This window comes from Phocoena sinus, chromosome 9 (assembly GCF_008692025.1).
Source record: "Phocoena sinus isolate mPhoSin1 chromosome 9, mPhoSin1.pri, whole genome shotgun sequence".
NCBI lineage: Eukaryota > Metazoa > Chordata > Mammalia > Artiodactyla > Phocoenidae > Phocoena > Phocoena sinus.
This window is the reverse complement of record NC_045771.1, coordinates 89,440,464-89,455,219: the sequence shown is the minus strand read 5'-3', so window position 1 is coordinate 89,455,219 and position 14,756 is coordinate 89,440,464. Positions and strand designations below refer to the sequence as shown.

At 44.7% G+C, this 14,756-nt stretch overlaps 1 protein-coding gene across 1 annotated transcript in view; it reads right to left on the bottom strand.

Moving 5' to 3' along the window:
* CDHR3 (cadherin related family member 3) overlaps positions 1 to 14,756 on the bottom strand; it is a 71,486-nt gene that overhangs the window by 19,678 nt on the left and 37,052 nt on the right. The window contains exons 7-8 of the mRNA XM_032642584.1: positions 12,369 to 12,517; positions 10,243 to 10,432 (exon numbers count right to left, since the gene is read on the bottom strand). Of these exons, the coding sequence (XP_032498475.1) occupies positions 10,243 to 10,432; positions 12,369 to 12,517 (339 nt within the window). The remainder of the gene's footprint in view (positions 1 to 10,242; positions 10,433 to 12,368; positions 12,518 to 14,756) is intronic.

Below are 14,756 nucleotides of genomic sequence, written 5' to 3'. Positions count from 1 at the left end.
CCTAGCTCTTTCCCCATCTTTTCCCACAGGCATTTCCACTAATAAAAGCCTCGCACATTTAATCCTGTCTTGGCATCTTGGTCTCAGAACATCAACACGTGTCTCTAATCCTCTGTACTATCACCTCTCTCTGAAACAGAATTATGCTGCTTTCTACATTCCACATCAGCTCTTCATGGCAGCTAAAATGGGCTTAGCAAACATGGAGACAAGTCTGACGGCAAGGTTGTTTTTGTGCTGCTGAGGATAACTGGGTTTGTTCTGGGAAAGCAGTCTTTCTCACAGGTGTAACTGAATCTCCATGATGTCTCTGTGTCTCAGGAGGACTGGAGTCCGAGCATTTCCATTCTTGTCTTGATGGCACGATGTCATGGTTTTACTCATAAATACTTAGAATAGATGCTATTTGTTAAATACCAACTATATGTGGTATCCTACCAAACACTTTAAAAACTCTGTCTCTAATCCCCTCATCGCCTAGAGGTTTGTGTTCTTGTCCCCATTTTACAGATGAAGAAAGATTCAGGGTGACTTCAAGACCTGTCGCAGAAAGCTGATGTATCCAGGCACCGTCTCCTTGTCAGTGTTAAGAGTCACAGTAAATTTTACTTTCGGTTCTGTCAATGACTCTCCAGGCCAACAGAGGGTTCAGTGATCTGAGCCTTGATTACAAGTCTGCAGAAGCCGGAAGGTTGCATCACCCAAAGACTCTAGGGTCCTGAAGCCAGACATTTCACGCCCTCCAAAAGAGCCTTCACACTTGGCCCTTTAGGGCCACCTGGCATGTTCTTTTCATTTTCCCCTGCCACTTGGTATTTTTCCCCTAAACGCATGACTTGGAAAACGACTCCCTCCCATTCATCACTCCCTGCCTCAAAGGCGGGCTGCTCTCACTCCCAGCCATCTGACCACGGTTCCCCCCCACACTTGGAGGTGACAGGCACAGCCGACATCCTCTGCCTTTGGCTCACAAACAGCTTGCGAAGCGCTTTCAGCCAAAGTGCCTGACGATTTACAACCATAGCGGCTCTGTCACGGGGCCTTTGATGCCTCCATCAGGGCCTTGGGCTCATTCATCACCAGCCTGGGAAAGCCGCAGGGGCTGTTTCTGTCTCTCGGCCTCCTGAGAGCCTGCATGGACCCACGGGGATGGCAGGGGACCTGGCACAAAGCCACCTGCCTCGTGGGATCCACTGGGTGCTTGACGCCCTCCCAGCCTATTCTACCTGCTCCCCCAGACTCTGCCGCAGGCACTGTGCCAAGAGCCCTGAAGAAAGAGTAAATATTCAGGGACAGGGCTGCCAGAGCCCATGGCAGCGCCAGTGCTGTCGTTTGGCTTGCTTTTGACCTGCCCGGGTGCTTCCACTGTGGTGTGGTGGGAATGGACAAGATGCTAGGCGGGGGAGAGTGGTGGGTGATGCAGGGTCAGGGTTTCCCAGCCCCTCCCTGGAGTATGCAAATGAAGCTGGGGTTTGGGAGTAAAACCTTTCACTTCCTGGACTGCTGAGGGGGGAGCCCTTTTGATATGAGTCCTCCTCATATCTTGGCTTTTACAGGACAACTGCAAGTTCCTCCCACTGGAAAAGCCCAGAGCCCTCCTGGAACATTGTTTAGAGTTACCTTTAGTAATAAATACAATTAGTTCAGTTACTGGCTGGCATTGACCTTCAAGGCTAATTTGGAGAGAAGATTATCAAAATGTGATTTTACTAGCTAATATGGAATGCAGTTTGTAAACTGTCATCTCACACATCAGGGGACTCTGGACCACAGGAAGCCACAGTACACACTTACTAGAAATGCACTGAGGGGAGAAAATTGACCAGGAAGATTGGAGATAGCACAGTCCTCTCCAATCATTGATACCCAGAGTTCTTACGCTTCAACTATCTTCCCCCACCTCTCAGGGCAGGAGAACAAAGCGGAAAGCAGGAGGGTCTAGAAGAGCAGGACATGAGGAGAAGAATTTCCCAAGATGCACTGGAGCCACCCAAAGGCACTAGCATAGCTTTAGATTTTCAAAGAAAGTGGAAGAGTGACTCTGTGGATCACCTCTGCTCCATCACAGGGACCAGACTTCTCTTAACAGTGGTGGGTTTGATTTATGCAGAAAATGGTGTGGAAGTCACAGTCCTAACTATCCATGACAACTGTTCTCACCCATCAAACAGACGCTGTTCTTGGGGTTGGGATAGGAACCTATCACATGGTCAAGGCCATTATTGATTTGATAGGGGCCTCAGTAAGAAGCAGATGGCAATTTAAGATAATTCCGGGAGGGTTTAGTAAAGGGACTGTTACAACGTGTACACGCAGTACATGGGAACTTCAAAGGATGGTCTAGGTCTAGGAAGAGTGGGCCTCCCTTTCCACTGCTAGGCCTCAAGGAGCCAGAGGAGGGAGCAGTTCCTGAAACCGGAACCAGGGACAGAGGGTGCTGTGCGCAGAGGGCGGCCTAATAGGAGCTGAGACCTTCAGGAGGTGGAGGGGCTCATGCCGCTGACAGGGAGGGAGCCAGGGGATAAATACCCTGACTTCTCTCTCCCCCTCATTCCAGGGCTTCCCGTGGGCGAATGGGAAGGTGCAGGGCAAGGGAGCAGTTGATATCCATAGAGGTCAGCCTCCTGGGGCACAGAGCAGGGGTGGGGAGGCTGGGAGCTAGATCTGAAGAGGCAAGTGGGGTATGTCCAGAACAGCATTTAGCTGTTTTGATGCCAGGCTCAGGACCACTTGATTCTTAGCACTATGCTGGGCATGCCACTGGGGAAAACGGGGGGACATTGAAGAGCATAATAAAGGAGTTTGTATTTCTTTTTTTTTTTTTTTTTTTTTTGCGGTACACAGGCCTCTCACTCTCGTGGCCTCTCCCGTTGCAGAGCACAGGCTCTGGACGCGCAGGCTCAGCAGCCATGGCTCACGGGCCCAGCCGCTCCGCGGCATGTGGGATCTTCCTGGACCGGGGCACGAACCCACGTCCCCTGCATCGGCAGGCGGACCCCCAACCACTGTGCCACCAGGGAAGCCCCAGGAGTTTGTATTTCTACTGCTTATCCTAGATAATCTTTGTCTAGGGTCCTTTGTCCTTTGCATGGCCACACTATGTATCGGGTCTATGTCCAGAGTTACCTAGAGCTTAAAAAATGAACTTGCAAAACCAAAGATAATCTCAGAGGGAGACTCTTTCCCTAGGGAGATCTGAAAGTGAGACCAGCTCTGGTGTTCAGCTTTGCTCCAGACACAGGACATTCTCTCAGCAAGGGTCACTATAGAGATGCCCTCCCCACCCCCAGGAGGAACCACCTTTCACACTCCCAAGAAACTGGAGACTAGTTATTAAGAAACCACAGAGATGAAGCTAACCTGGGGAATTATTCATCTTGTGGCATTGAGACAAAATAGTTAGTGGAAAGACAGTACTGTTTACCAAAAGTCATATTAACCCAGAATCACAAGGGACTTCATTGATTTATTTATTTTAATTTTTAAATTAAATTAAATTTATTTTTTTATACAGCAGGTTCTTATTAGTCATCAATTTTATACACATTAGTGTATACATGTCAATCCCAATCGCCCAACTCATCACACCACCACCACCACCCACCAGCCACTTTCCCCCCTTGGTGTCCATTCGATTGTTCTCTACATGTGTGTCTCAATTTCTGCCCTGCAAACTGGTTCATCTGTACCATTTTTCTAGGTTCCACATATATGCATTAATATATGATATTTGTTTTTCTCTTTCTGACTTACTTCACTCTGTATAACAGACTCGAGATCCATCCACGTCTCAACAAATGACCCAATTTCGTTCCTTTTTATGGCTGAGTAATATTCCATTGTATATATGTACCACATCTTCTTTATCCATTCGTCTGTCGATGGGCATTTAGGTTGCTACCATAACCTGGTTATTGTAAATAGTGCTGCAATGAACTTTGGGGTGCATGTGTCTCTTTGAATTATGGTTTTCTCAGGGTATATACCCAGTAGTGGGATTGCTGGATCATATGGTAATTCTATTTTTAGTTTCTTAAGTCACCTCCATACTGTTCTCCATAGTGGCTGTATCAATTTACATTCCCACCAACAGTGCAAGAGGGTTCCCATTTCTCCACACCCTCTCCAGCATTTGTTGTTTGTAGATTTTCTGATGATGCCCATTCTAACTGGTGTGAGGTGATACCTCATTGTAGTTTTGATTTCCATTGCTCTAATGATTAGTGATGTTGACCAGCTTTTCATGTGCTTCTTGGCCATCTGTATGTCTTCTTTGGAGAAATGTCTATTTAGGTCTTCTGCCCATTTTTGGATTGGGTTGTTTGTTTCTTTAATATTGAGCTGCATGAGCTATTTATATATTTTGGAGATTAATCAATGTCCATTGATTCATTTGCAAATATTTTCTCCCATTCTGAGGGTTGTCTTTATGTCTTGTTTATAGTTTCCATGCTGTGCAAAAGTTTTTAAGTTTCATTAGGTCCCATTTGTTTATTTTTGTTTTTATTTCCATTACTCTAGGAGGTGGATCCAAAAAGATCTTGCTGTGATTTATGTCAAAGAGTGTTCTTCCTATGTTTTCCTCTAAGAGTTTTATAGTGTCTGGTCTTAAATTTAGATCTCTAATCCATTTTGAGTTTATATTTTTGTGTGTGGTGTTAGGGAGTGTTCTAATTTCATTCTTTTACATGTAGCTGTCCAGTTTTCCCAGCACCACTTATTGCAGAGGCTGTCTTTTCTCCACTGTGTACCCTTGCCTCCTTTGTCATAGATTAGTTGACCATAGGTGCATGGGTTTATCTCTGGGCTTTCTATCTTGTTCCATTGATCTATGTTTCTGTTTTTGTGCTAATACCATATTGTCCTGATTACTGTAGCTTTGTAGTATAGTCTGAAGTCAGGGAGTCTGATTCCTCCAGCTCCATTTTTTTCCCTCAAGACTGCTTTGGCTATTCGGGGTCTGTGTGTCTCCATACAAATTTTTAGATTTTTTGTTCTACTTCCATAAAAAATGCCATTGGTAATTTGATAGGGATTGCATTGAATCTGTAGATTGCTTTGGATAGTATAGTCATTTTCACAATATTGATTCTTCCAATCCAAGAACATGGTATATCTCTCCATCTGTTGGTATCATCTTTAATTTCTTTCATCAGTGTCTTATAGTTTTCTGCATACAGGTCTTTTGTCTTCCTAGGCAGGTTTATTCCTAGGTATTTTATTCTTTTTGTTGCAGTGGTAAATTGGAGTATTTCCTTAATTTCTCTTTCAGATTTTTCATTATTAGTGTATAGGAATGCAAGAGATTTCTGTGCATTAATTTTGTATTCTGCAACTTTACCAAATTCATTGATTAGCTCTAGCAGTTTTCTGGTGGCATGTTTAGGATTCTCTATGTATAGTATCATGTCATCTGCAAACAGTGACAGTTTTACTTCTTCTTTTCCAATTTGTATTCCTTTTATTTCTTTTTCTTCTCTGATTGCCATGGCTAGGACTTCTAAAACTAGGCTGAATAATAGTGGTGAGAGTGGACATCCTTGTCTTGTTCCTGATCTTAGAGCAAATGCTTTCAGTTTTTCACCATTGAGAATGATGTTGGCTGTGGGTTTGTCGTATATGGCCTTTATTATTTTGAGGTAGGTTCCCTCTATGCCCACTCTCTGGAGAGTTTTTATCATAAATGCGTGTTGAATTTTTTCAGAAGCTTCTTCTGCATCTATTGAGATGATCATATGGTTTTTATTCTTCAATTTGTTAATATGGTTTATCACATTGATTGATTTACGTATATTGAAGAATCCTTGCATCCCTGGGATAAATCCCACTTGATCATGGTGTATGATCCTTTTAATGTGCTGTTGGATTCTGTTTGCTAGTTTTTTGTTGAGGATTTTTGCATCTATATTCATCAGTGATACTGGTCTGTAATTTTCTTTTTTTGTAGTATCTTTGTCTGGTTTTGGTATCACGGTGATGGTGGGCTCATAGAATGAGTTTGGGAGTGTTCCTTCCTCTGCAATTTTTTGGAAGAGTTTGAGAAGGATGGGTGTTAGCTCTTCTCTAAATGTTTGATAGAATTCACCTGTGAAGCCATCTGGTCCTGGACTTTTGTTTGCTGGAAGATTTTTAATCACAGTTTCAATTTCATTACTTGTGATTGGTTTGTTCATATTTTCTATTTCTTCCTTGTTCAGTCTTGGAAGGTTACACCTTTCTAGGAATTTGTCCATTTCCTCCAGGTTGTCCATTTCTTTGGCATAGAGTTGCTTGTAGTAGTCTCTCAGGATGCTTTGTATTTCTGTGGTGTCTGTTGTAACTTCTCCTTTTTCATATCTAATTTTATTGATTTGAGTCCTCTCCCTCTTTTTCTTGATGAGTCTGGCTAATAGTTTATCAATTTTGTTTATCTTCTCAAAGAACCAGCTTTTAGTTTTATTGATCTTTGCTATTGTTTTCTTTGTTTTTATTTCATTTAATTTTGCTCTGATCTTTATGATTTCTTTCCTTCTGCTAACTTTGGGTTTTGTTTGTTCTTCTTCCTCTAGTTCCTTTAGGTGTAAGTTTAGATTGTTTATTTGAGATTTTTCTTGTTTCTTGAGGTAGGCTTGTATAGCTATAAACTTCTTTCTTAGAACTGCTTTTGCTGCATCCCATAGCGTTTGGATTGTTGTGTTTTCATTGTCATTTGTCTCCAGGTATTTTTTGATTTCCTCTTTGATTTCTTCAGTGATCTCTTGGTTATTTAGTAACATATTGTTTAGCTTCCATGTGTTTGTGTTTTTTACATGTTTTTCCCTGTAATTCATTTCTAATCTCATAGCGTTGTGGTCAGAAAAGATGCTTGATATGATTTCAGTTTTCTTAAATTTACTGTGGCTTGCTTTGTGACCCAAGATGTGATCTATCCTGGAGAATGTTCAGTGCGTACTTGAGAAGAAAGTGTAATCTTCTGTTTTTGGATGGAATGTCCTATAAGTATCAATTAAATCTATCCGGTCTATTTTGTAATTTAAAGCTTCTGTTCCTTATTTATTTTCATTTTGGATGATCTGTTCATTGGTGTAAGTGAGGTGTTAAAGTCCCCCACTATTATTGTATTACTGTTGATTTCCTCTTTTATAGCTGTTAGCAGTTGCCTTATGTATTGAGGTGCTCCTATGTTGGGTGCATATAATTTATAATTGTTATATTTTCTTCTTGGATTGATCCCTTGATCATTATGTAGTGTCCTTCCTTGTCTCTTGTAACATTCTTTATTTTAAAGTCTATTTTATCTGATATGAGTATTGGTACTCCAGCTTTCTTTTGATTTCCTTTTGCATGGAATATCTTTTTCCATCCCCTCACTTTCAATCTGTATGTGTCCCTAGATCTGAAGTGGGTCTCTTGCAGACAGCATATAGATGGGTCTTGTTTTTGTATCCATTCAGCAAGCCTGTGTCTTTTGGTTGTAGCATTTAATCCATTCACGTTTAAGGTAATTATCAATATGTATGTTCCTATGACCATTTTCTTAATTGTTTTGGGTTTGTTTTTGTAGGTCCTTTTCTTCTCTTGTGTTTCCCACTTAGAGAAGTTCCTTTAGCATTTGTTGTAGAGCTGGTTTGGTGGTGCTGAAATCTCTTAGCTTTTGCTTGTCTGTAAAGCTTTTGACTTCTCCATCAAATCTGAATGAGATCCTTGCCAGGTAGAGTAATCGTGGTTGTAGGTTCTTCCCTTTCATCACTTTAAGTATATCATGCCACTCCCTTCTGGCTTGTAGAGTTTCTGCTGAGAAATCAGCTGTTAACCTTATGGGAGTTCCCTTGTATGTTATTTGTCGTTTTTCCCTTGCTGCTTTCAATAATTTTTCTTTGTCTTTAATTTTTGCCAGTTTGATTACTGTGTGTCTCAGCGTGTTTCTCCTTGGGTTTATCCTGTATGGGACTCTCTGTGCTTCCTGGACTTGGGTGGCTATTTCCTTTCCCAGGTTAGGGAAGTTTTCAACTATAATCTCTTCAAATATTTTCTCGGGTCCTTTCTCTCTCTCTTCTACTTCTGGGACCCCTATAATGTGAATGTTGTTGCATTTAATGTTTTCCCAGAGGCCTCTTAGGCTGTCTTTATGTCTTTTCATTCTTTTTTCTTTATTCTCTTCCGCAGCAGTGAATTCCACCATTCTGTCTTCCAGGTCACTTGTCCATTCTTCTGCCTCAGTTATTCTGCTATTGATTCCTTCTAGTGTAGTTTTCATTTCAGTTATTGTATTGTTCATCTCTGTTTGTTTGTTCTTTAATTCTTCTAGGTCTTTGTTAAACATTTCTTGCATCTTCTCGACCTTGCCTCCATTCTTTTTCCGAGGTCCTGGATCATCTTCACTATCATTATTCTGAATTCTTTCTCTGGAAGGTTGCCTATCTCCACTTCATTAGGTGTTTTTCTGGGGTTTTATCTTGTTCCTTCATCTGGTACATAGCCCTCTGCCTTTTCATCTTGTCTATCTTTATGTGAATGTGGTTTTTGTTCCACGGGCTGCAGGATTGTAGTTCTTGCTTCTACTGTCTGCCCTCTGGTGGATGAGGCTTTCTAAGAGGCTTGATGGGAGGGACTGGTGGTGGGTAGAGCTGACTCTTGCTCTGGTGGGCAGAGCTCAGTAAAACTTTAATCCACTTGACTGCTGATGGGTGGGGCTGGGTTCCCTCCCTGTTCGTTGTTTGGCCTGAGGCGACCCAACACTGAAGCTTACCTGGGCTCTTTTGTGGGGCTAATGGCAGACTCTAGGAGGGCTCATGCCAGGGAGTACTTCCCAGAACTTCTGCTGCCAGTGTCCTTGTCCCCACGGTGAGCCACAGCCACTCCCCCGCCTCTGCAGGAGACTCTCCAACACTAGCAGATAGTTCTGGTTCAGTCTCCTATGGGGTCACTGCTCCTCCCCCTGGGTCCCGATGTGCACACTACTTTGTGTGTGCCCTCCAAGAGTGGAGTCTCTGTTTCCCCCAGTCCTGTCGAAGTCCTGCAGTCAAATCCTGCTAGACTTCAAAGTCTGATTGTCTAGGAATTCCTCCTCCCATTGCCAGACCCACAGGTTGGGAAGCCTGATGTGGGGCTCAGAACCTTCACTCCAGTGGGTGGACTTCTGTGGTGTAAGTGTTCTCCAGTCTGTGAGTCACCCACCCAGCAGTTATGGGATTTGATTTTACTGTGATTGCACCCCTCCTACCGTCTCATTGTGGCTTCTCCTTTGTCTTTGGATGTGGGGTATCTTTTTTTGGTGAGTTCCAGTGTCTTCCTGTCAGTGATTGTCCAGCAGCTAGTTGTGATTCTGGTGTTCTTACAAGAGGGAGTGAGAGCACGTCCTTCTACTCCGCCATCTTGGTTCCTCCTCCAAGGGACTTTATTTATTTATTTTTTTTAAAGTTTTTTTTTTTTTTCTTTTTCTTTTGAGGTTCGCAGGCCTCTCACCATTGTGGCCTCTCCCACTGCGGAGCACAGGCTCCGGACACGCAGGCTCCGAGGCCATGGCTCACGGGCCCAGCCGCTCCATGGCATGTGGGATCTTCCCGGACCGGGGCACGAACCCGCGTCCCCTGCATCGGCAGGCGGACTCTCAACCGCTGCGCCACCAGGGAAGCCCAGGACTTTATTTTAAAATAACGGTGAGTAGATTGTGAGACAAAGAACAGGTCAAAATATCCAAAAGAACTTGTATCTGCCTTCCCCCCCCCCATTGCCTTTTGTTCACAGGCAGTTAAGTTGTGTAAAGTGAATTAGATGCTTTGTTTTGTTTTAAGTAAATACTTGGTTTCATTTATTTGTATTACTGGTGGCGCACTTCTCTGGGAGCTCCTAGTTACCGATCCTAAGTCTCAAGTATCTACTATAACTGCTAACCAACAGCACCATCTTGCCATGGGTGGCAATAAATAAAGAAAAGGTACAGTCCAGAGAGCGCCTGACAAGTCCTGTGGACTTGTCACCAACGGAGATGAACGTGTTGTAGAAGAGAGCAAAATAAAAATATTTTTTAACAGAGTAAGAAAGTGGAGAAGGGAGATTACAAAGAGGAAAGAAAATGGAAGAGAGGAAAGAAAAAGGATGAGGAAGGAAAATCTCTCACCTAAAGGGACAGTTCAAATCTACTTATTTTATTGAGCTGTGTCGCAGGTGCCCACAATCCTTCAGTCCCCACCAGACTATACCAGAAAAACCAAGCACCCCCAAAGAAGTGATGTGCCCACATGTGTCTCAGAAGGCAAATACCTGAAGGTGAACTTGGTGCATGTCGAGGGGTTGTCATTAATGTCTTCCACAATGAAGGTTATCTGCTTGCGATTCTCCTGACCCCCAGAGGGTCTATCCTTCACCAGAACCTCCAGAGATATGGCGGGATTTTGTCTTAATTCACCTGCATCTCGGTCTATCCTGCGCACCACTTGGATGGTCCCAGTCACTGTTAGAAAGCAAAGGTCAGAATATGGCTCTTTGGAGAGAAATGAAGAGTCAAAGGTAGGTGGAGACTTGGAGTACATTTGAAAAGAACATTCTGATGCGAGGGCTGGCTTACAAAGAGAATATTCTTTATACAAGTACATTTTAAAAAAAACCCTCATGTAAGTTCCTGTCTTGGACATTGACTGGGGTGTCTGGCCTGATCCTTCTGGAATTTTGCACCTCATGCCTCAGGGTTAGGCCCCCTGGCAGCTGTCCTTGCCCGTCATTCATTGGACTGATAGACAGCTGACTCCAACCCCTGAGTTCTCTTTCTGGAGAATTTGTAACTGGGAGACACAAGTCAGGTTCCTAGTGGAGCTACAGATAAGATGCCAGAACTCTAGGTGCTGAGGTCACTGGAGCAGCACTGCTTCCCATCCTTCCTGTGCCCTGACTGTTTACTCTTTCTCATGAGATATGCAGTATCCTGGTGATAGGTGTCCCCTACTATTTTTTTCTCTTGCTTGGTTTGGCTGGCCTTAGTTTCTGTTACTTGCAACCAAAGAGTCTTAATGAATATACTACAAAAAAACCCCACTGTATTTGTTAAAAGTTCAATTTGCAATACTCGAATGAACAGAATTCTAAACCACAGTTGTCCGTCCTGCCATGATCACTGACTGGAGTGAGGTCCTCAATGACAGACAGCACCGCCTTTGCCCGCCTCTCCTGGGCACAGGTAAACTTTGCCCTAAAGCCTATGGGACGAGTAACACATTGTCTTTTTGGGATTGTCCAGTGCTGGCCTCCACAAAATCATTATGTAAAGTGAAGTCCTTTGGGTGATGTGACAGGGATTTATGAGGTGGTATAGTCTAGGAGTAGGGAAGAGCGCAGCCTTTGGAGTCGGGCAGCTTTGACTTGTATCGCTGCTTCACAACCTACAAGCTGTGAGACCTTGGATGAGTCACTTAACCTGTCCGAGTTTCTCTCCAAGCCTCAGTTTCCTCATCTGTAAAATGTGGATTATGGTAGTTCATTGGGTTGCTCTGCTGGGTACTTCAGATAGAATGCATGTGGATCACGCAGCATCCTGCCTGGTATGGACTAAAAGATGGTCATTAAGAGGGAGAAACTCTCCTTCTCTGCACCAAGATACTTAGATGGGAAAATCTGCCAGGAATCCAGCAGATGGATGTATCAATAGATTGATGCAATCCAATATGGTAACCACTAGCCACATGTGGCTCTTTAGCACTTGAAATGTAGCTAGGCCAAATTGAGATGCGGTAAGTATAACACACAACGGATTTCAAAGAATTAATATCTCATGAGTAACTTTAAAATCTTGATTACAAGTTAAAGTGATAATATTTTGGATATATTGGGCTAAATAAAATGCCTTATTAAGATTAATTTCACCTGTTTCTACTTTTTGTGGCCACTTTAAAATTACATGTGTGGCTTCCACTGTATTTCTTCTGGACAGTGCTGGTCTGAATCCTCTGTTCAGGAGACTTCAAGGTACCCTCAGGATAGTGAACTCATCCATCCTTAGATGGCCACCTGCCTCAAAGGTGGAGTGGTGATACAGCTGATGATACAGCTGTCGACACAGGGCCCTGTTCAATGTCCCCAAACCTTATGCCAGCTGCTTTTAATGCACCTATTACAGGGAATTCCCTGGTGGTCCAGTGGTTAGGACTCCATGCTTTCACTGCCGGGGCCTGGGTTCAATCCCTGGTCAGGGAACTAAGATCTCCAAAGCCACGAGGTGCGGCCAAAAGAAAAAATACACCTGTTACCCCGATAACTTACGATAGTCTAGACGGAAAGGCATGCCCCAGACCAGAAGACAGAGAAAATATTTGTAAAACAATCCAAATGGCTGAATTAAAGAATGCACATAAGGATGTGTGTGTGTGTGTGTGTGTGTGTGTGTGTGTGTGACTTACACTGATTGATCATGAAATAGCTGTTGACAGTAGTGATGCTGTAGAAGAGGAAGCTGGTAAAACCTTTATCATCAGGGTCCTCAGCTGTGATATTGGCCACAATTGCTCCTGGACCCAGCTCCTCGGGAATCGTGTACACGTGCGTTGGGCTGGAACAGAAATACAGCAGACACAGCTCATTTCAGGGGCACAGGAGGGTGGAGTCTGGGAGGTGGGTATTTTAGTTCGTGCTAAATATAGCGCTGAGCTGTTGGAGTTGCATCAATGTGTTGGGGAGGGAGAGCTCAGCAGCTGAAAGGAGGGGTGACTGGCTTTTGTGTTGCCACAGATAACATCCCTGTGGATGCAAAGAAGTTGCCATGCTGCAATGGCAATGATTTATACCAGCCACGGTCCCTGACTCCACGCAGGCCTGATGCCATTTCAGGTCAGCCTTGGCATTAACATCTTTTAAAATAAGGATAGTCGGCCTGTCCAGCTGTCTTCTCTTCTCCCAGTTCGTGTGCAGAATTTTCCTGAATTCTTTTAAAAATCCCTTTGGACACAATATCCAAAACTATAACTTCCTGATGCCCACACCATGGCTGCCCCCAGAAGCTAATTACATTGTGAACCTTCTCTATCCCAGGGCCTCTGCTCACTTTTTATTTCTTCCCCCACCCCTTTTTTTTTTTTTGTTCTGAGGAGGCAGAATTTACACACAGAACGTGTATGCCTTTCCAAGTTGCGTTAACCGTGAGGTCAGCTCTCTGAAGGGAGAAATGAGCTCCACTGGCAGAAGCTAAGGTCAGCGCGCTGCCCTCCAAGGATGACTTCTTACAAAGTAAGCCCAAACTGCTAACTTATGCACCTTCCTCAGACCTCTGCTGCCTTGGAAAAGGCCCGAAACCAGACAGATATGTTTGAGGTTTTAACTGCACAACCTGCGTAAATTGAATAATTTTGAATGTACCAGAGGAAGCTTATTGTTTAAAATAACTCTGCAGGAAGTCCTTTTGTGGAGGGAAAATCACTTCAGTGGGACAAATAGTCATCTTTAATTTACCAGTTTCCTAAATTTGGGTTTTCCCACGTGGGATTGTCTTTAAGAGGGGAATGAATACTCTACCTCGGATCTAAAGGATTGCGTTCATTTCATGAGCTCAGAAGGTCTCTGTGGTTCTGTCCCATCATCTGTAGGGCCAGAGGGAGGAGAAAGGGGCGGGGACCTCCAGGGGAGTCAGAGGCAGGCCGAGAACAGCTGGAACCAGGGCCTGCCCAGCCAGGCTGCTCTCGGGATCCTGGGCCGGCCCCCACTCCTGGGGCGACCTCCTGTAGGCTCGCTCCATTGATGGGCGACAGTAATCTTGTTCAGGCCAAGAAGCCACCTCAGTGCTCTGGACCTCTCACTACCAGGGGTCCCACAGAAGCTGCCGTTTGTCCATTTACTTACCTGACACACACCGTTGTCAGGGAATCCGTGCCGCCCACCAGTGGGTCCAGGGACGGACAAAGTGGGAGGCAGCTGAGGAGGCGGGGTGGCAGGAACCAAAAGCAGAGCCAGAGGAGAGAGGGGGACGGACCTGGCTCCCCAGGCTGGACTAAGCCCTTATTCCACTGTGTGAGAGACCCTGTTTCTCACGTATTGGATTTTTTCCTTTGGCTGCATTGAGGGGCTTCCGTTAATTTCCAACAGAGATCACTAAGACACCGTGCGACCTCCACAGCCTTGCCTTTGCTACCCCAGGGGTGGTCCCCGCCTTCCTAACTGCCTTCCTGAGCATGCTGGGTCCTCCGGCCACTCCAGACCACTGAATCAGGAGCCAGAGTTTCACCAGATGTGCGGGGTCGGGGGCGGGGTAGCACTTTAAAGTTTGAGAAGGACTATTATGAGGAGTCACCAGAGGTGACAGCCAGAGGCTCCCAGCCTCTCATAGGACAGACAGAGGACACCTTGGGAGAGAAATCCCCTCCCTCCCACCCTCCTTCTTCCCTTCTAAGACAGTGGTTCTCAGCTGCAGACGATTATGTTGTTTGTCACAACTAGAGGAGCAGGCTGCTATCGGCGTGTAGTGAGTCAAGGTCAGGGATGCTGCTAAACAGCCTACGATGCCCAGGACAGCCCCACCGCGGGAAGTATCCCACTCCAAATGTCAGGAGTGCAGCTGTTGAGGACCCTCATCTGCGGGCTCCTCCAGTCCACACTGGGCGCTCCGGGAAATCAGGTCCTCGTGAAGAGGACTGATCAGGCTGTTGGTGAAGACACAACTCCCCGGGTACAACATCCTGTCCTTGGCTGACTTGATATTGAGCCTGGCAGAAGATAAAATCTGTGGTTTATTTGGTTTGGGGATCCAAGACCCAAGTATGTATAAAATATCACTTAACTTAGAAGTGTTATCCTCAAAC